Source organism: Pelobates fuscus, chromosome 2, assembly GCF_036172605.1.
Source record: "Pelobates fuscus isolate aPelFus1 chromosome 2, aPelFus1.pri, whole genome shotgun sequence".
Classification (NCBI taxonomy): Eukaryota; Metazoa; Chordata; class Amphibia; order Anura; family Pelobatidae; genus Pelobates; species Pelobates fuscus.
The window spans coordinates 381,489,738-381,511,900 of record NC_086318.1 but is presented as its reverse complement, the minus strand read 5'-3'; the positions used below and the strand labels follow the sequence as shown (position 1 = coordinate 381,511,900).

At 43.7% G+C, this 22,163-nt stretch overlaps 2 protein-coding genes across 4 annotated transcripts in view; one reads left to right on the top strand and one right to left on the bottom strand.

Moving 5' to 3' along the window:
* AFTPH (aftiphilin) overlaps nt 1–16,187 on the bottom strand; it is a 43,341-nt gene extending 27,154 nt beyond the window's left edge. Inside the window, exon 1 of one of the 2 annotated variants that reach the window (XM_063443771.1) lies at nt 15,914–16,187. The gene's annotated coding sequence lies outside the window, so the exon portion shown is untranslated. The remainder of the gene's footprint in view (nt 1–15,913) is intronic. The other variant, XM_063443772.1, reaches the window with a different exon arrangement.
* Nucleotides 16,188–16,288: 101 nt separating this feature from the next.
* SYS1 (SYS1 golgi trafficking protein) lies at nt 16,289–21,794 on the top strand. 2 transcript variants are annotated; one of them, XM_063443773.1, is made up of 2 exons: nt 16,289–16,494; nt 20,841–21,794. In XM_063443773.1, exon 2 carries the CDS (start codon nt 20,898–20,900, stop codon nt 21,366–21,368), a length of 471 nt encoding a protein of 156 aa, XP_063299843.1. In that variant the 5' UTR covers nt 16,289–16,494; nt 20,841–20,897; the 3' UTR covers nt 21,369–21,794. The 2 variants fall into 2 exon arrangements, with proteins under 2 accessions (XP_063299843.1, XP_063299844.1); XM_063443774.1 differs by having other exon boundaries at nt 16,289–16,575.
* The last annotated feature ends 369 nt before the right edge of the window (nt 21,795–22,163 follow it).

The following is a 22,163-nucleotide window of genomic DNA, read 5'->3' as shown; positions in this document are numbered from 1 at the left end:
TTGATGATAAATTGGCAGGAGTTTGCACTATTTCAGCCATGTTTCCTACTGCAACGCTGCAGCTATGTTTCTAAAGTCAAAATCTACTTTCTTAACCCCTTAAGGACACATGACATGTGTGACATGTTATGATTCCCTTTTATTCCAGAAGTTTGGTCCTTAAGGGGTTCAAGAAACAATATAGGCACCCAGACCACTTCAGCTCAATGAAGTGGTCTTGGTGTCTGGTCTCCCTAGTTTAACCCTGCAGCTGAAAATAGAGCACTTTCAGAGAAACTGCTATGTTTACACTGCAGGGTTAATCCAGCCTCTAGTGGCTGTCTCACTGACAGCCACTAGAGGTCACTTTCCCGTGATTTACACTGAGTAAATCGCACTTATTTGAAGCTGGACGTCCTCATGGAGTCCAGTGTCAAAAAATATCCCCATAGGAAAGCATTGAGTTATGCTTTCCTATGGACGAGTTTGAATGCATGCGTGCCTCTGGATGCGCGTGCGGCTCCACTCAGAAGCAGACGTCGACGGAGGAGAGGTCACCAGTGCCAAGGGAGCCCGGCACCTGAATAAAGGTAAGCAAATAAATGGTTAATTAACCATTTATTCGCCACGGAACGGGGCCCTAGTCACCTAAATGGTGACTAGGGCTCTATAGCTTTAGGATTACATATTTGTATTACCAACATTATAGTGTTCCTTTCATGGTACATGTCCCAGCCCCTGTCAAGCTACTCCTTAACTGTACTGAATCCAAAAACACAGATCAGATCATCAAAAAGCACAGCAAAGGCTTCTAGGAGTTGTGATTTAGCTAACAACCCTCATAAGTCAAAGCTGATAACAGTACAACTTCCAGAAACCGCCGCTAAGCTGATAAAGCCCCGCTGTGCAGAAATTTATGGGATAGAGCAGCGGTTCCCAAACGATGTGCCGCAGCACCCTGGGGCACCGCGACATGCACACAGTGGTGCCCCGGAATGTTTCCCCAGTGCTATGATTATAGCACTGGGGAAACCTTACTGCTCAACAGGGACCCGGTCGAGTGCCACAGTCCTTTAAGACCGCGACCGGCCCCTGTAATGTCTGCCGGCTAGGTGGAAGTGACAGCCTGTAACTTCCGCCCAGCATCCTGTAAGGAGACAGTGCGGGAGAGGGAGAGGAGACAGCCGCAGCGTGAGGGGAGAGGAGCATGAAGAGCTCAAGACCCCTCACTTCCACAGCAGCAGGACTCCAAGCCACCCTCCTGGCACATAAGGTAAGGTAACAGGAGGGTGGCTGGAGATATATATATATATATATATATATAATCCCATGTGTGTGAGTGAGTGTGTGTGTGTGTGTGTGTGTGAGAGAGCATGTATATATATATATATATATATATATATATATATATATATATATATATATATACCGTATTTTTCGCTCCATAAGACGCACCTCACCATAAGACGCACCTAGTTTTTAGAGGAAGAAACCCAGAAAAAAAATATTCTGAACAAACTGTCCCATAGTGTTTCTTACTATGGGACAGTTTGTACAGAATATTTTTTTCTCCCCTGTCCCATAGTGTCCCCCCCTCCCCATAGACTTCATCCCCCCCCCCCTCCCCATAGACTTCATCCCCCCCCTCCCCATAGACTTCATCCCCCCCCTCCCCATAGACTTCATCCCCCCCTCCCCATAGACTTCATCCCCCCCCTCCCCATAGACTTCATCCCCCCCCTCCCCATAGACTTCATCCCCCCCCTCCCCATAGACTACATCCCCCCCCTCCCCATAGACTACATCCCCCCCCTCCCCATAGACTTCATCCCCCCCCTCCCCACAGACTTCATCCCCCCCCTCCCCACAGACTTCATCCCCCCCCTCCCCACAGACTTCATCCCCCCCCTCCCCACAGACTTCATCCCCCCCCTCCCCACAGACTTCATCCCCCCCCCTCCCCCCAGACTTCATCCCCCCCCCAGACTTCATCCCCCCCCCAGACTTCATCCCCCCCCCAGACTTCATCCCCCCCCCAGACTTCATCCCCCCCCCAGACTTCATCCCCCCCCAGACTTCATCCCCCCCCAGACTTCATCCCCCCCCCAGACTTCATCCCCCCCCCAGACTTCATCCCCCCCCCAGACTTCATCCCCCCCCCAGACTTCATCCCCCCCCCCTCCCCACAGACTTCATCCCCCCCCCTCCCCACAGACTTCATCCCCCCCCCCTCCCCACAGACTTCATCCCCCCCCTCCCCACAGACTTCATCCCCCCCTCCCCACAGACTTCATCCCCCCCCCTCCCCACAGACTTCATCCCCCCCCCTCCCCACAGACTTCATCCCCCCCCTCCCCACAGACTTCATCCCCCCCCTCCCCACAGACTTCATCCCCCCCCTCCCCACAGACTTCATCCCCCCCCTCCCCACAGACTTCATCCCCCCCCTCCCCACAGACTTCATCCCCCCCCTCCCCACAGACTTCATCCCCCCCCTCCCCACAGACTTCATCCCCCCCCTCCCCACAGACTTCATCCCCCCCCTCCCCACAGACTTCATCCCCCCCCTCCCCACAGACTTCATCCCCCCCCTCCCCACAGACTTCATCCCCCCCCTCCCCACAGACTTCATCCCCCCCCTCCCCACAGACTTCATCCCCCCCCTCCCCACAGACTTCATCCCCCCCCTCCCCACAGACTTCATCCCCCCCCCTCCCCACAGACTTCATCCCCCCCCTCCCCACAGACTTCATCCCCCCCCCTCCCCACAGACTTCATCCCTTGTCCCATAATTACTTACCTGTCTTGCAGCGTTGGCCGGCAGCACAGGGCGCACCGCGGTACTGGAACTTGAATTTCATGTTCCGGTTTCCGGCGGGACTGAAAGGAAGTGCGCACTCAGCTTCTTCATCTGTGTGTCAGGGTGTGTGTTTTTATGTCAGTGTGTGTATCTGTGTCATGGTGTGAGCATATATCTTTGTTTGTGTATGTCAGGGTGCATGTGTGTATATCTATGTGTCGGTGTGTATGTCTGTGTATTTCTATACATTTGTGTGTTAAAGGGACACTATAGTCACCAGAACAACTATAGCTTAATGTTGTTATTCTGGTGAGTATAATAACTCCCTTCAGGCATTTTCATGTAAACACTGCCTTTTTCCAATTGGCTACTCCTTAGATGGCCGCTGGAGGGGCTTCCTGGCTCAGGGCTGCACAGTAAGCAGCCATGCTGTTCAGCGTCCCCATGCATGGAGACGCTGAATTTTCCCTCATAGAGATGCATTGATTCAATGCATCTCTATGAGGAGGTCCTGATTAGCCAAATGGCATTTGTCCCCGCCACCGTGCTGATTTTCCCTATGGGAAAGCATTGGATTGGCTAAAAATCGGTCATTTTGATGATGTCACAAAGTGGGTGGAGGCAGCCTCGGCAGACCCGCGCAGCGCTGGAAATAAGGAGAGTTGTAGATTTTCAAAGGGGGGCAAGCCACCTAAATGGTGGGTTTAGCACTATAGGGTCAGGAATACCTGTTTGTGTTCCTGACCCTATAGTGATCCTTTAATGTGCATGAATATCTATGTATGTATGTGGTAGTGTTTGTGCATACATCCAAGCAGTCAAACACCAGCACAACATACAAACACACTCCTGCAATCTAATACAAATATTACATACAAACACACCCCTACATTCAAACTAAAATATATATATATATTTATATCTCTACACATACATACCTTCACACAAATGTACATCCACATTTAAAAGTGAACATTACATTCAGACACACCCCTGCAAACATTACATACAAACACACCCCTGTATTAAAACACAATAAATGTATACAAGCATCTCTTCAAACACCAACACTGTACATTACACTATAGCTCCAGTAAATGCTGCAGCACTGTACAGATATACAACCTAGACATTTTTACTTGGGGTGACTGGGACAAATACTGAAATATTAAGGGCGCCTTGAACCTAAAAAGTTTGGGAACCACTGGGAGAGAGCAAGGATTTAGTAAATTGCCATAGAAAAGCTATCCTGGCTGGATGATTATTTCTTGTCTGGGTAGTGCTTACAACAGGAAAAGCAAAGCCTAACAGGAATTTATTGCAAACTAGTTTTCAAAAAATAGTGTTTTTTTTATTTATCTTTTATTATTTGGCAGGGCTCTGGAATTATTACACAAAACCTTTGACTGACTCCCACTCCTTATATGATATCAGGACCCGATAAATTTGCTTTGAATCTAGGAGCCAGTTAAAAAAAAAAGTTAGGAACCAGGTTTTTTTTTTTTTTTTAAACTAACATTTCAATAACAAAAATAACATCTTAAAGGACCACTCTAGGCACCCAGACCACTTCAGCTTAATGAAGCGGTCTCGGTGCCAGGTCCAGCTAGGGTTAACTAATTGTTTTATAAACATAGCAGTTTCAGAGAAACTGCTATGTTTATCAATTAGTTAAGCCTTCCCCTATTTCCTCTAGTGGCTGTCTCACTGACAGCCGCTAGAGGCGCTTGCGTGATTCTCACTGTGAAAATCACAGTGAGAGCACGCAAGCATCCATAGGAAAGCATTATGAATGCTTTCCTATGTGACCGGCTGAATGCGCGCGCAGCTCTTGCTGCGCGTGCGCATTCAGCCGACGGGGAGGAACGGAGGCGGAGAGGAGGAGGAGAGCTCCCCGCCCAGCGCTGGAAAAAGGTAAGTTTTACCCCTTTTCCCCTTTCCAGAGCCGGGCGGGAGGGGGTCCCTGAGGGTGGGGGCACCCTCAGGGCACTCTAGTGCCAGGAAAACGAGTATGCTTTCCTGGCACTAGAGTGGTCCTTTAAAAAGGGATACTATAGTCACCAAAACTACTACAGCTTAATATAGTCGTTCTAGTGTCTATAATGCTATGGACTCTATAGTATGGGTAGTCAACCTAGTATGGGTAGTCAACCTGGTCCCTACTGCCCACTAGTGGGCGGTTTGAGATTTCAGGTGGGCGGTGGTGGGTTCTGCAGAAAATGTTCGCCATGGACCAAGGCCGGCAGGGAAGATCCTTTCATCTCCCCTGCTGGCCCATGCAGAGACAGCCTTGCTGGTGAGGAAAGATCTCGCTCTCTCGGTCTGGTGAGGAAATCAAAGATCTCCTTCACTGGGCCGCTGGCACTTGGTTCCAGCAGAGGGAGGAAAGGGCCTGGGAGGCTCTGTGATCTTCCCGTGAGCAGGTTGGACGGAGCGCTGTCGCACGTTACCATGCCATCGATCCAATTCAGCGCTGTGCTCGTAGGAGGACAGGAGAGTCAGCCTGCAGCCGAAGGAGCTGCAGACTAATGTGAACATGCCACCACTGAACCACCAGGGCTTGCAGCGTTATGTCTCCCGCCCCCCTCTGGTAAAAGCTAAGAAAAAGAGAGAGGGAGACATTAAGATAGATTTTCACATCTCACCCACCGACATACAGCATAGACCCTATATACAACTACAGCACCCTTCGCGCGCACACACACACACACCTCTCTCTCACACACACACACACACACACACACACACACACACACACACCTCTCTCTCTCACACACACACACCTCTCTCTCTCACACACACACACCTCTCTCTCTCACACACACACACACACACAAAAACAATAGAATATAATTTTTTAAATAAAATAGATACATTTAAGTACATATCTTTTTTGTTTTCTTTTAAAAACCCTCCTTTCTAAAAAAAAAAAAAAAAAGAAGGAAAAAACAAAAATCGCACTGGCGCTATAAAATTAGTTACTGTGGCACTGGTGGGCGGTAAGGAAATATTACCATCAACAAAGATTCAAAAGTGGGCGGTAGGTATTAAAAGATTGACTACCCCTGGTCTATAGCATGTCCCTGCAGTCTTAGCAAAGTAAAAGCTTGCCTTTTCAGAGTAAAGGCAGTGTTTACACTGCTGCCTAGTAACACCTCTAGTGACAGTCACTCAGAGGTCCGTTTGATGTGCTTGCTAGTCCAGTGTTGCGCAGTGTGATAAGGGCAGGGAAAAAAAGATTTAAAGGACTTTGTAAGGGAGGGAGAGTTAAATGTTATTCATGATAAGATTTTGAGTGAGAGGAGAACTGTTCATATTACAGCACTAGAAGAGGAAGGTTAATAAAAGAACATTCACACAAGATACGATGGGGCCCAAGAAATCCGCACACCATAACAACTTCATTGAAATGAAGTTGGGGTGGTGCCTAGAGTGGTCTTATAATGTTGTCTTTAGCAATTCTCAAAATCACACTTTAAGCCAAAGTAGTTATATTAGACAAAGAGGGCTAATTACCACTGGTGCAGTACACAGTGTAATTTTCAGGTGAATAGTTATAAAAAAAAAAAAAAGGCAATGTTGAAAATTAGTACTGGTTTTACTGATTATTAGTTGAAAAACTACTGATTTAGAGAGCTTGAACCATTGCTCAAGACCCCTATAGTGCTCCTCTCATGCTCCTCTCCCCTCACGCTGCAGCTGTCTCTGCTGGGAGGAAGTTACAGGCTGTCACTTCCACCTAGCCAGCAGACATTACAGGGGCCAGTCGCGGACTTAAAAGGACATTGAGAAATGCTTTCCTATGGACTGCTTGAATGCGCGCACGGCACTTGCCGCGCATGAGCATTTCGCTCCACTCGGGAGCTGATGTCGGCGGGGGAGGAGAGGTCACCAGGGAGCCTGGCGCTGGGCTAAGGTAAGCTGCTGAAGGGGTTTTAACCCCTTCCGCACCAAGGGAGAGGGACCCTAAGGGTGGGGGCACCCTTAGGGCACTATAGTGTCAGGAAAACCGCTTTGTTTTCCTGACACTATAGTGATCCTTTAACTCCTGAATGGCAGTGAATTGAGCAGTGAGACTGCAGTGGCATGATCTATACACCAAAACTGCTTAATTCAGCTAAAGTTGATTTGGTGCCTATAGTGTCCCTTTAATCTTTCACAACCACTACATGAATGACCCCATAAAACATTATTTCACCAACATGGAAATAATACAACCGTGCCAGGTTGTCACAGCTGTTTTGTGCAGTTTGTTGCAATCTCTGAATCAAAACAGAATATTTGCTATTTTGTTGGTTATTTTTTTTTTTTGACCGAGAAGTGATTCCATTCACTGTGAGAGATTTTATCCCAACAGACACACAAGAACCAATAGGGCACACAAAAGAGGTTGCACATGTTTCTAGACTGGCTGCTGTGTGCAGACTTTTATAGAAAGTCGCACAAAAGGCAGGCTTCTCATGTAGAACTTCCTTGATAAAGACTAATGGTAAAAAAAATGGCTCCTATTCAGTTACGAAGTGACCAGCTGAATCATAAGCAAATTGGATTGCACACACACACACATTTTTCCGAGGCCATGACTCTTCCAACCCACAAAGTAAAGAGGACAAAGCCAGGAGCAGAGCAAGCGCTAGCCTGGGGTTAGATTTAAGATCAGCTAAAGAAATGTCGGTGGTACAGAACAGCTCTCAATCATATTAAGGTCCTCAGGAAGGTAAAAGGAATGAATTGTGTTAAAGGACAAGTACCTCAAAAAAAGACCTTGCAAATTTGGTGGTCAGTCGGTTTTTAACAATTGAATGTTAAGAAATAAATTTAAAATGATTTATTCATCAAAAACTCAATACATCTCTGATATCTGCTTGCGTTTGGTAGAAAACCAACTGGTTATTAAAAGGCAAAGATTTCTACTAAGATTTCTACTAAGATTCAAGAAAAAAAACAGGTACAAAGTTACATTTTATGCAGATGAGACTGTATTATGTTTTTAACCTTTGTTTCTACCAGAGTGGAAAAACATAACAAAAAGTCATATTACAGAGTTACTCCAAGCAGTGATTTGAAGTGGTCATCGTGCCTGCAGGCTGAACAGCCAGAGAACAGAGTTTAAACTTGTTCTAGGTTGGCTAATGTCAATTCTATGCGTATTTCTATGCAGAGTTGCGTCCACTGGCTGATGTTCTAAGCACCCAGATTCTGCCGAAGCTACATACACTCCACGGGCCATAGAGGAACGTCTTTGCCTGCAGACACCCATGTAAGAAGGCAAACTGTTTGCCCTCATAACCACTACAGCGAACTTGAACCCTTTGATTGTACTAGAAAAAACAAACAAAAAACCCACGCTGTGCAGTATAACGATACAGTTTATAATGTTACACCTTCAAACACATCTGTAATGTTTCGCCACTGCCATAAGTCTTAGGTGGCATGCATCGGTGCCATGGTTATCTGTTCATCCAACATTGTGCCTGTATTTTATACTCTAATAAGTGGCATTTTGTTTCAATAAAGCTTTCTTTTGGGGAGAGAGGAAAGGTAATTTCTTGTTGAGGTTCTATTAAATGTGTCAAGAGGCGGGGGCCGGGCCGCCGAGCGGAGCGGTCGCAGGGAAGATCAGCTCCGGCACCTAACAATCCATTCAGCTTGTAAAACCAAGATATTGATGACTCACATCACCCATAGCTGCGACCCTCGATGGGAAAAGGCTACCGGAACCGGGGAGAGGCTTGCTCCCGAAGTTCTAGTCCCCCGGGGGGAGAACTCTGCTACCTCAAGCGGAACCGCCCTGGCGGTGAGTGGAGTGGATGGCCGCCGCTCCACTATCCTGCCGAACGGAGCCCAACAGCCACGCTGCCTCTGTGGTCCCGGTCCCCGCCGCCCCCCTCTGGACCAGGGGGGTGATCCCGGTCCTCACCCCATGGCCGCAGTGGGAGGCCAAATCTTAACAGGCCGCAGCGTAGGCCCGAAGCTTAAATTCAAGATGGCGGAAGCCACGTGTAGCAGAGCTGACTCACAGAGCCTGAAACGGACTACTAATCCCTGCTGGCCAGACCCACAAGGTAACCGGCAACGAATGAGCATTGCGGGTCCCCAAATAGATGACTACCGTCAGAGGCCGAAAGGAGACGAGGAGGGGTGATGCTAAGCAAATGGCAGCACAGCAAACACCGCAACCGGCACCATGTACCGAGCTGTTTACTTACCGAAAGAGACAAAAAGCCAGAGCCTGGGGCGCAACGCTGAACCCCCCCTCCAACACACCAAGCAACACCACCCACCTAGCAGTGCCTCAAAACGATACCCCAAGACTACGGACGGCACGGAACTTGCACTGGCTGACAACGCCCGAACGGAACGAAAAGGACTGTACATCTCTTAAGACTCAACCGCACGGAACATACCCGCGATGAGGCAGCACACCGGCCCTCCATTTGGGACTCCTCCATGCCCAGCCACTGCCGCAAGGCCGTATGTACCGCCACAGCTGTCATGGGCCGGCTCAGAGACACTCAGAGACGCTAACTATCCTCTATGCATTACGGTGATCGGATATCCCTCATTGTGATGGTGTCACTGAACGTTTGGGAGCTGCTGTTCTTACTATTGTCTTTATTTGTATTATTTTCTTTTGCACTTCTCATACCACCGACAATATATACCCTCACACAACAGACATGTCCATGCACACACATGGCTACTGGGAGGTACCGCTTACTTCAAACGCTCACACGAGGCTCTTCACAGACATAACAAAGCAGACTACCTGACCTTTCAACATTATACACACACGGGGGCTCCTGCTTCTGAGGGCTTGGGGGTGACCGACTTTAGCCAACGACTCAACCTACCCGCAAGCAACAACCTGTTCATATAACCGAAGCCTACTCGACTACCGTTCCTGTCATTACATAAAAAAATGGGACAGTATCTCGTTCAACCACGCTTGATGTAACTATGCATGTCTTTTTCAAATGTAGGGTATTCCTAACTATTCCTGTCAGTTCAACGGGTAATCGAACAACCAATACTTACGCCTAAACAAGTATAGCGGAGATAAGCTACATATACAAACACATAGCGACTACATAAGCGACTACAATAACGAATCCACTAGCATGTAACTCAGCATGTAGATCTGATGGTCGTCATAACACACCGCAGAATGACACAAATATTAATACTAGACCACTGTTTTCTTTTTATGTGCAACGCTAGGATCCAACGCAAATATAATCGTTTGTCAAATAGATTGCTAACGTATACACAAAACTGCCTAGCTTAGCATGTTTTACAAAACAAAAAGATTGTGCAAGTTTCTCATGCCACTGTTTAACCTATATGTAACTTTATGTGAATGACCGATGTTGTGGCGTATGACAATGCCCTGTAATCACCTGCACAACAAAAATAAAGAATTAAAAAAAAAAAAAAAAAAAGTGTCAAGAGGAACTTTCTCGTTGCTAAGCAGAGTTCCTCTTTCAGATCCCCCAAACGCTTTGCATATTGTTTTATTATATATTGTGTAATCTGAGATTTACTGAATACCAAAGCTGGTAGACTGAAAACAAGTGTTGATAAATTTCTATCAAGTGACTATTTATCCACATCTTTGAGCTACAGTAATAAAATAATGTGTACCTTACGGCTTTAAATTTCCATCCCATCAAGAAAAGCCTGCGATAGAGTTACAAACCTCAATGCATTTTTTATATCCTTCTGGACTCACAGCAAGCTCTGAACACTAGTTTTCTAGAGCTGCAGGCACAGCAAGTTTTAACCCAATATCAAAAAGCATTTCACAGTGATGCACAGTCATAATTACATATTAATTAGCGAAATGTGAAAACTCTGGAAGGACTGTAGTCCTGGTGGGCAGGGCTTGAAATAAAAGTAAAATTCCAGAACAAAAAGAGAGAAAGTATGTATAATGCAAACCTGGTAAACACAGTTAATATTACCACCGTAAGAAAGTAATATAAATGGTGCTTCAAATGATATTTAAAGGGGCACTCTAGGCACTGTGACTGCTTCATCTCAATTAAGTGGTTATAGAGCTGCCATTGCAGTCAGTGATAAACAGTTTATTTATTTTTTTTTTAACAAGAAACGAGAGTCTGCCTTCGCAGTACTTTTCGTAAGGACCTGGCTGTGTGCATCCAGGACCCTCACTCAGTGAAGAGAGGGATAGTGCCTGGGACTAGAAGAACTATAATCCATTCAACGCAATAATAAAAAAATTATATATTTATATCCACAGACCGCAAGTGGATGGATAAAATTGTTTAAATAATTTTGCAGCTGACATCTGATGTGGTGCGAGTACATGCATAGCTATATAATACTATAGTGCTTGAATTCTAATAATGTGATGTCATAATCAGAATACTGGAGACCTTGGTCTCCTAGCACAATTATTCTGTCTAAAAGTCCAGCTCAGAGAGAGACAGTGTGACACATGAGCCTCAAAAGGCATGTAAGAGTATTAAAAGGGACACTATAGTCACCTGAACAACTTTAGCTTAGTGAAGCCGTTTTGGTGTATAGAGCATGCCCCTGCAGCCTCACTGATCAATCCTCTGCCATTTAGGAGTTAAATCTCTTTGTTTATGAACCCTAGTCACACCTCCCTGCATGTGACTTGCACAGCCTTCCATAAACACTTCCTGTAAAGAGAGCCCTATTTAGGCTTTCTTTATTGCAAGTTCTGTTTAATTAAGATTTTCTTATCCCCTGCTATGTTAATAGCTTGCTAGACCCTGCAAGAGCCTCCTGTATGTGATTAAAGTTCAATTTAGAGATTGAGATACAATTATTTAAGGTAAATTACATCTGTTTGAAAGTGAAACCAGTTTTGTTTTCATGCAGGCTCTGTCAATCATAGCCAGGGGAGGTGTGGCTAGGGCTGCATAAACAGAAACAAAGTGATTTAACTCCTAAATGACAGTGAATTGAGCAGTGAAATTGCAGGGGAATGATCTATACACTAAAACTGCTTTATTTAGCTAAAGTAATTTAGGTGACTATAGTGTTCCTTTAAAATAGTCTTCAAGCAAGCCATTTAAAAAATAGCTAAAATAAAATAATATGCCCCCTTGAAATACAGATCAGTTATCCGAAAACCTTGTGCCAAATCCCATTCAGGAAAGCAAAATAAGAACTATACATTGACTGCGCTATAAAATGCATGCTGCCACGAAGACACAGAAATAAGACCTTTTGCCAAGAATTTGCTTCCCTATCAGCGAAAGCATAATTGGCATACACGCTATATATTTGCACCAGTGACAATGACAGGTTCAGGGTTGCCCTTGCACTCTGCATCACATCTAGACATACAACGTCCCAAGGAAGAGGTAGGACATCTAATCCTCCCAATGTGCGAGAGGACTGCTGAAGTTGTCCCTGCTGCCTGAACATGCAGAGAGAGCCCACTAAAAACAAAGAGAGAAGTCAGCCTCTCCTTCCTGTCCTCAATGCAGATACAGGTGTGCTGATATCAGAGAATGAATAAAGAAATAGTATGTGAGTGTGAAATGGAATTTAGTTAGTATGGTATGCAAGTATGAGTAGAGTTAAACAAGTGTGCGGTTTAAGATTCTTTTATTTTAATTTTTTTAAATTGTGACTCCACACTTGATTCTGGATCCTAGACTAGCCTATGTCACAAGTTACTGCAGTGAAAACAAACATAAAAGTCTAGTTCTGCAATATGCACATCTGCACTGCTTCCAAGTGATGAAGTGGCGGCATCCCATGAGTATTCAGAGCCTCATCTGTCAAAGGGGAAGCAACAAGCATTGCCTCCCCATCAACTTAATTATGCAATTCTGGGTGAAGAGGCAGCGATTTTCAAGCGAGCATATTTTAACACATACATTGCTGGAATTATGTGAAGCCCACTTGCATAACTTAACCATGCAATGCAGGATGACAGGAGGTAATCATCAAGTTATTTTCTCCTTTAATGCTGCTGATTTTACCACAACACATACTGATTCTACACCAACTTGAAGGTGAACTTCCCTTCCAAGTAAATTTGTGGAGAAAAGGTTCACTTCAGCAAGTTGTGTATTCACTGCTGTAAATGATGATACCACGCCTCCAATACTAGAAAATATCAACAACAAAAAAAGAATGTATGTAAAGATGGGTGCACTAGTAAACAATTAACATTTCATACACATAAAACAAACATCTTACATGAAAGGAAAATCATCTACCTTCTGTATACCCTCTTCCTTTGTGTTACGGAATGCAATATATCAAGTTCTTGTACTTTTCCAGACAGTGGAGTGAATGACAAGTCAACTAAATATTTTACACAGAAGGCTCAGGTACCACTGGCAAGTCACAACCCTTCAACTAAGCCAAGAGAATACAGATCCCATAAACTTACAGTTTTCACAGCACCATAGGATACAGACCAACCCATTACAGCCATCCTGGAGTACTGCATATTCTACCCTCTCTCCAGTAGAGTCAAGGTGTGCTCTGGATTTCATTCAAATGTCCTTGCAATGTTTGCATTATGCCATTAAGAGCCTTTGGTTTCATATTCTGTTATGGTATCAAAACAGAATTTAAATACTAAGTTTAAAAACTTTTTGGAAGCCAAGAAAAATCATATTTGGCCTTTAATATCCGCATTAGACATTGAGTAACATTGCACAGCTCTTACTGATATTTAGTCTATAATTTGAAACTTCCCCATGCTGCTCAATCTGTAACAAATGTACTGGAGAATTCTTGGGGTCAGCAAAAAGTTGTGACTATGTCATCTGCATAAAGGCACATTTCCCCAGTGTTTTGTCCCTTGACACAGCCCTTAATAAGATTGTCCTCTCTTATAACCTGAGCACATAGAGAAGGGGTGTAAAGGGGCAACCATGTCGGACTCATTTTTAACCAGGAACGAAGGCGATGATATGCCTGTACCAACTATCCTTGTTAAAGGAGATACGTATACGGCCAAAATCAATTCTATTATCTGTCCAGAAAATCCAATCTTCCTTAAAGTGGCTACCATGAAATCCCAGTTGACACTGTCAAATTCCTTACCCTCATTCAAAAACAGGGCAAACATGGGGGTCCTCTGGTTTCTCGCTAAATCAAGAGCATGAATAAGGTGGCGAATATTGCTGGTAGATGTTCTTCCAGCAATACAACCTACCTAATCATTATTAATCATGCACAATTTTACATCCTTATTAAACCTTGTTACAAGATTAGACATACTGTATATAACTTAGAGTCAACATTTAATAACAAGATAGCTGCTTATCTGTGTTAAGTCTTTGTTTGACTTTGGAATGATATTAGCTCGCACCAGTACAGGGGGGGAAATCTAACCCGGAGTCTAAAGAGATAAACACCACCAGTGGCCTATACTCCAATTTATCTTTTAATATCTTAAAAAAATAGATTTTTAAACCCATCTGGGCCTGGGGCTACGTTCAAATGGTCTATGGCAGATCTAATTTCCTCTATACCAAATGGTTGATTCAGATGGTCTAATTTATCTTCTGAAAGAGTGAGGAGAATAATCCTATCCAAGTATTCCAAGAGGGTTAAAGGGGCCAAGTTTAAAAACTTAAAATGTAATTGATGTGAATGAAAAAAACGATACAGAAATGAATGCTTGTAACCAATCTGTATAGAATATCAGTGTGATTTTATATGTTAGCATAATTTACAGCAGGTTTCTAAAACTCTGGCCTCCGGATGTTCCTGTACCACAACCACCATGACTCTCTGGACATTTATTGCATTAAAATAATGAACATCAGCTGGAGCAGAGCTCAAGATCTCTGATTTACAGTAAACAATGTTATAGTAGAATAGAGTAATTTGCCTTAAACACAGATATCAGAAAAATGGCACAAACAAAAAAAAATACCTAAATTTAAACAATACATGTTAAAGAAATATTAAAATTAACATTTGTACTACCATATTTAAAACTGGCAGTGATCCTAGAACTCTGACCTATTTTTAGAAAAAGGTATTTAAATAGCCAATGGTTCAGTTGAAACTTTAATAATAAACACTGGGATATTTACACACACACACAAAAAATAAAAAGATTCCAAAGTCGTTCTACATTAATTACGTCAGCAATAACAGATTTGTCTTGTTGTACCAGAACTTATAAAACCAAAAATACACTATATTTCAGCAAATCGGCTCATTACACATCCAATGCAGCTATTTTCTTTTTCACTTTTGAGTTCCCCAACAGTTCGCATTCAGTAACTATCCATGTCAGAGTTAGTCGCTTAACTCCGAACTGTAGAAAAGTGAAATCCAAATTATTAAAATGTACGCAACAGCAGCTCATCTGGAATAATTATTGAAACATATAAACACTATTTTCACGCAAACATTGCCATTTCAACATAGCTACACATTTTAGCGAATAAACCCTTTTGAGCGCCTAAACTGGATATTTCAGGCTCAAATTCAAATTTCAAGCATTTTTTTGGTCTTTTAGCAGTAGCACTATAGCTTGGTTAGATGGATTTTGTAGGTGGCTGACAGATTGTTATTATTATTTATAAAGTGCAGACAAATTAACCAGACAAACTGGATGCACAGGGACAGAATGCACTGAGTGTCCTGTTCAAATGAGCTTACATTCTAGAGCAGGCATAGGCAGATATTTTGGGCTACATCCTCCATAATGCTCTGCCAGCATTATGGGTGTAAGAGCATTTAGGGAGATGTAGTCTACAACATCTGGAGTGCCAAAGGTTGCCTATCCCTGTTCTAGAGGAGGTAGGGTATAGTGACACAGAGTGTATGGTAGGTCTGTCAGACTGTATATTAATGAATAAATACCATGTCTGCTCTGCAGTAGTTGTGGTGTTTTCCCATAATGCTCAGCCAGTCAACCAATCCACATCAGCTGGCATGGCAGGGCTCAGCCTTGGTGAATACAGACCGGGGATAGTTCTCCTTGGAGCTCCAAATGTTCAGAGACTACAATCCCACAATGCATTTCGCGGTGTTACAGTGGGTGGTGCATTGTGGGTAATGTAGTTCCCAAACACCTGCTCGGTCAAGGTTAGCCAGAGCCACCAACCATGGCTGTCACCCACCCTGCCTGCCGGCCTCTGCCTTGCCCCTTACCTTGCTGCCTAGCCCCGGGCCGCACAGCCCAGGGGAGCCACTCATGGCGAGCTCCGGATCCCCCCGCACTGCTCCAGGTGTTCTGACAGCCCCCTCCCAGGTATCACCGGGCTCAGGGAAGCGAGCTGTACACACATACACGGCCCCTTCCTACAGGATCCGCCTTCCCGTCAGGCACCGCGGCCACCCAGCGGCAGGAGGAGGGATAAACCGCTGCGCAGGCAATGGCGGAAGTGGGGCAGCAAAAAAGGGCGGAACACTGGGCTGCGTCAGGCACAGGGTTGCCAGTACAGACGTCACTTCCGGTGTCCACATCACAGTAGCTGCTAGCATAGACATAGAACACTGCTAGCGGCAGGTATCATGGCTAATACTATGAGGAGGCCAGGGGGAGGGGCCTGTAAGTGACGTTATTTCCGGTAAGAGGAAAGACGCAGGCTGACCGGACCGGAAGTGACGTATTCCGCCAGCTGGTGTGATGGCGAACGCTGTGGAGTGCGGAGGCCGGAACTGCCGCCAGAGGTGATCAACCCGCTCGCCGTGTTCCTCCCCAGTCACCCCACCCGGGAAGCCAGGATGCGGTAAGAATGGAGTTCGTGTTTGGCCATTGGAGCCTCCTTCACTGTGCGAGGGGGATGGGATATCACAGCACACAGAGCTTGGTATGAATTAAACATGTCACCTGACAGTGACAGCTCACACTGCATCACAGGGCACCTCACACAGTTTATAGGAGAAAGGGGGGGGGGGGTGATAGACCTGGGGTTTGAGAGGGGGGGGGTGATAGACCTGGGGTTTGAGAGGGGGGGGGTGATAGACCTGGGGTTTGAGAGGGGGGGGGGTGATAGACCTGGGGTTTGAGAGGGGGGGGGGTGATAGACCTGGGGTTTGAGAGGGGGGGGGTGATAGACCTGGGGTTTGAGGGGGGGGGGGTGATAGACCTGGGGTTTGAGGGGGGGGGGGTGATAGACCTGGGGTTTGAGGGGGGGGGGGTGATAGACCTGGGGTTTGAGAGGGGGGGGGGTGATAGACCTGGGGTTTGGGGGGGGGGGGTGATAGACCTGGGGTTTGAGGGGGGGGGGGGGTGATAGACCTGGGGTTTGAGGGGGGGGGGTGATAGACCTGGGGTTTGAGGGGGGGGGTGATAGACCTGGGGTTTGAGGGGGGGGGGTGATAGACCTGGGGTTTGAGGGGGGGGGGTGATAGACCTGGGGTTTGAGGGGGGGGGGTGATAGACCTGGGGTTTGAGGGGGGGGGGGGTGATAGACCTGGGGTTTGAGGGGGGGGGGGGTGAGAGACCTGGGGTTTGAGGGGGGGGGTGTATTTTTATTTCTACTTATTTGAGATGCACACTGTCACGTAAGTTTAGCGTTTGCTGTTGAAATTCTGGAATTGGAACCATCCCTGTATTTTTTAAATCCATGCATTTGTGTCCTAGTCTTCATGTGTGATTTTTATATATAAAATACTCATGGACTCGACATGCTAGGGAGTTTTTATGTTCTTGAAACCTGATTTAAAAAAAAAAAAATTGTATTCATTATAAAACATGAAAAGTGCTTCCATGAAACAGCAGGGTAAGAAAACTCTAAATACCAATTAATAAGAAGCCACTGTTCTTACATACTGACATCTAAAATATTTTCCTGTTAAATAGTTTTGTTTTGTAAAAACCAAAGAAAAGAAAATGTTACTTGCGCTTTCTCCTTAATCCCTATGTATATTTAGACAAATGGAGGTCATTTAGTTGCTCCAATGGCTATTGGAGGGATGCCCGCCTGCCAACGTCAAGGCAGACCCCCCTAAGTTTTGTTTTGTAGTTTTAGAGAAAGTATACTTTGAGAGTATATGGAATGGCAAAAACGTACTAGTAGAACTCAAAACAAACAAGTGTCTGCCATTCTTGTCATCTGTAGAACAGTGCAAATAATTTGGTAGTTAAGGGAATGATAAAAGGGGAGCGTAGCAGGAAAGAATGAGGAGTGATAATATCCCTATACAAACATATTGTCATGTATTCCTTATAACTGTAATTGTTCTGCAGTCCTTGATTTCCCTGCAAGCATGTAGCTACCATTCACACGTCATGAGTCACTGGCGTTCTATAATGCTGCATCAGCACATCTAAATCTTTCTTGATCGTCATTACTGAGCTTCTTTTTTTTTCCTGGAACGCTAATCCTGGTTACCACCTTACTAACAAATAAAATGAGTGAAGCTGTGTGTTGTCTGTGTTGGAATTACCTGGCAATGATTATTGCTTGATCTTCCCTACAGTATTTTTTAAACAGATGTGTGTAACCTGAAGCCTATTAATGTTGCCTAATAGTCTTCCATTTCCAGTGAGGTCAGAGGTTTTTGAAAATGATCGACAACCTTGACAAAAGAAAAGTGGTAGTATTGTCACAGCTTCCCGTGACTTTCAGTGAACACCTTTCTTTTCCATATCTTTTAAAAATTGTATTTCTTATTTAATGGAGTGATCGCATTTGTTTGGCAGTATCAGCTTTCCTGACTGGTTGTGTAACATATTCGCCTCACCTTGCGGTCTCTGCACCCAGCAGCCGTGCGTCTGCATGAATAACACTTGCGGCATGTTAATGGGCGCCGGCCGCTGTGGATCCACGGGCAAATATACCCCCACGTCCGCTCACGTGATTGACGAAGTCGGTGTGCGCATGACTTCATGCACGCGCCGTGTGCGCACGTTTTGGGGTCAAAGACCGATTTCGGAAGCCTTGTACAGGTATTTTAAACCTCATTACCCTGTCATGGTTTCCCTAGTGGTTGTCCGAGAGGGCGTTATTGATTCTGGTTATTTGACTTTGGCATTGATTCTAACTTCCCTGTTTTCTGGCATCCCTGACTCCTGGCTTTACCTTATCGTTGTGTCCCTTTCTGTATCCCCTGACCTCGGCTATTCCTGACTATTCTTTGATACGTTAGTCCGGCCATTCTAATGCCCGGTATACGTTACCTATAAGTCACCTGTGTTACACAATTCTACGTGCTGGATCATACTGTAATCCTGACAGGTTGTACCAGTATAGCCCCGTTTCCACTGAGCGGTTTGGTACGCTATTTTAGGTGTTTCCATTATAAAAGGTGCCCATACAACCGAACCAAACCGCAACACTCCTGGGCCCCCTTCAGTTGTAGGTACATAGGAAAATGGTACGGTTAGGGCGGAGCTAATGACATCACACTATACAATCCATTGATTGGCGGACAGAAAAACGTCACTGCGTCAATTGGCAGACAGAAGAACGTCATTGTGTCACTGCAATCTAAACCCCACATGCCCCCTGGCGGTCCGACTTGCAGAGGAAAAGCTCACCTGAATAGACTGAACCATTCTAACCCTTCCAAACCGTACCGCTCAGTGGAAACAAGCCATAAGTGAATTTCATGGGCATGCTTTATAATGCCTTTTTATTTAACCCAGTGTTTGGTACATTTGCTATTAGTTTAGATGGCAAAGATTACGTATTGTGGTTTCACATGTGATTATGTAGAAATACAAATGCTTTGTAGAGATTTAGGGTGGATTTAAATTAAATCACAGTTTAGACAGTAAGACACTGTTTAAATCATGTTTTTTACTTTTACATTTTTAAATGTGAAGATGCATTCTTACTGATTGTTATAACCTTTAATGTTTGCAACCAGATGAAGAATTTACAGTTGGAATAATACCTTTTCAGATACGTTTAACAGATCAATCATAACTGTGTTATATATCATTAGAAATACATAGGCAATAAATTATTGCATGGTGAACTATCTCCAATTCAATAGGTTAATCACTCCTGTTTGGAGAACAATTTAAATTAAATGTGTTAAATTACTTCAATTTACAGAATAATAATAGGATTAAGGTCTTTCTGAACTTTGTTTATTGTATAAAATTTTTGATGTGGAAAAAGTGCATGTACCCTCAGCATACACAGGTTTCATTTTAACTTGGATTAAAAGAATTAATTAAAAATGTAAATATAGCACAAATATAACTTCATGCATAACTAATCTATATTTCATGCTGAAAAACTGTTGGACTGTAATATATCTTTAATGGAAAACTATCCTTACATTAGACCCCTCGATCATTGTATTAAAAGAGAGAAATAAAACAAACTGATTTTTAAATAATGATAAAAAAAAAACATGTCCGCTTTTCCATCTGCTGTTTAAAAAGCAGGATGGGTGATGCCCCAATTGGGTCATAGGTGCAGTGCAATACATGGGTTGTGTTGTGCAATAATTTCTTGCTACTGAGCATATGCAAAACAATCATGTCGTTTTGGCATCACAATTTTGACCTTCTGTCAAAGGTCATTTAAACGTTGCTGACCTCAAGTTGCAGTTATCAGCTTCCTTTCATACTGGTGTTGTAATTACCACTTAATTACACTATTGCTATGTTAGGGGAAAAAAACAGAGGACCAACAAAACGATACATGCAAGGTAAAAATTCAGTGTATTTACGGGGAAACAAACATTTATTTAGAATTTTTGTTGTCTTTTTTTTAGCCAATTTATTTTTTTTGTCTACCAAATAGTACATTGCTTTTTAATGTGTGATTCATACATTTTTAAACTTTTTCTTGCGTATTTATTTAGTTTTTACTTTTTACATGGAGGTTTTTTTTTTTTTCTTATGACCACTTTTGAATTTGACTATTCCTCATAAAGTATGACACCTAGAGGTATGTTAGTAATATCTCAATAAATAGATATTCATTGTTGTAACCACAATCAAAAAGTCCTAGAAATAAAATGTAGTCAAACTGTATAAGTAGTGCGAAGTCAGTTGTTTTCATTTTGTGTCAAGTTTGCCACAAGAGGTTTAGGTTTTGTAAAATGTGATTTGATCTTTATGCATTAAAACGTGCTTTTAAAAAATATATATTTTCTCTCTCCCATTCAGTGATAACTGCCGGTGAAACTTCCCCTGGTATTACTGCTTTTTAACGGTCTTCTAAGAATGGCTGGACAATTCCGCAGCTATATATGGGATCCAGTCCTTATCGTATCCCAGATCGCCTTAATGCAATGCATCTACTATGGCTCCTTGGGACTCTGGCTTGCAGCCCTGGACTTACTGACAGCAAATAGCCCTTCACTCGACCAGATATTTAATTATGAGATTTTAGGATTTTCATCCGATTCTGGAAGAGTCTCCATGATGGCTTTCATCCTGAACTCTCTCACTTGTGCTCTGGGTTTGCTGTATTTTATCCGCAGAGGAAAGCAGTGCCTGGATTTTACTGTGACAGTACACATGTTTCACCTGTTTGGGTGTTGGTTTTATATCTCCCGTCTCCCTGCTACAATCACTTGGTGGCTTCTGAACCTTGTCTGTATTGCCTTAATGGCAGTCATTGGAGAGTATCTCTGCATGCGAACTGAACTCAATGAAATTCCTCTCAATTCAGCCCCTAAATCTAATGTCTAGACTTATTAAACTCCAGTGGACGTTTATAGCATACCTCTCGAAAGTGTTTCTAACACTTCGTTTATGCCCCTTTATGATCCTGGGCTATTGACCAGGTTGTGGACAACTCTCCTAAAACCTATTTTTCATGGTCTTCAATGAAAAGTGAAAATGACTTTACATTTCCATCTTCCTTTGCACACGTTTTATTTAACTGATATAGCTACTGACCGATTTATTTCAACTATGTTGTGTTTGTTTTTCTTTTGTTTTTTATTATTATTAAATGTAAAGTAAGCCCCTCTCTAACTCATGTGATTTAGCTTAAGTGGGGAAGTTATAAAGATCCAAATGAGATCATGTACAAAAAAAATGTTTAGATCACCAGCTGTCAAACTTTAAATTATTTGCAGGCAGGAAAATAAACCGGAGGAAATTGGTATGAAAGAGGACATTGGTCATGTACCTTTGCAATGTTTTTTTTAAGATATATCTGGTTACGTCCATTTTTCATTAACTTGCTAGTTTATTTCTTGTGCTAACCCATTCAGTGTTAAGGAATCTTGTGAAAATGTCCCACAATCCTCTCAGCAGCAGTATAGGAGCCATGTTATATTTATGTGTAAACGTTTTTGTTTTGTGTGTGTGTTTGTGTGTTTTAGCTTCATACTGCTTAACCCCTTAACACCGCAGCCAAATGTACAAGTTGTGAACGAAACAAAATGTAAACAAAACCTGGCATTTGCGCTATATGTCTGTACAACCATAATTCACCTCTATTATATTAAATGCACCCCCCCTTATTATATATCATTT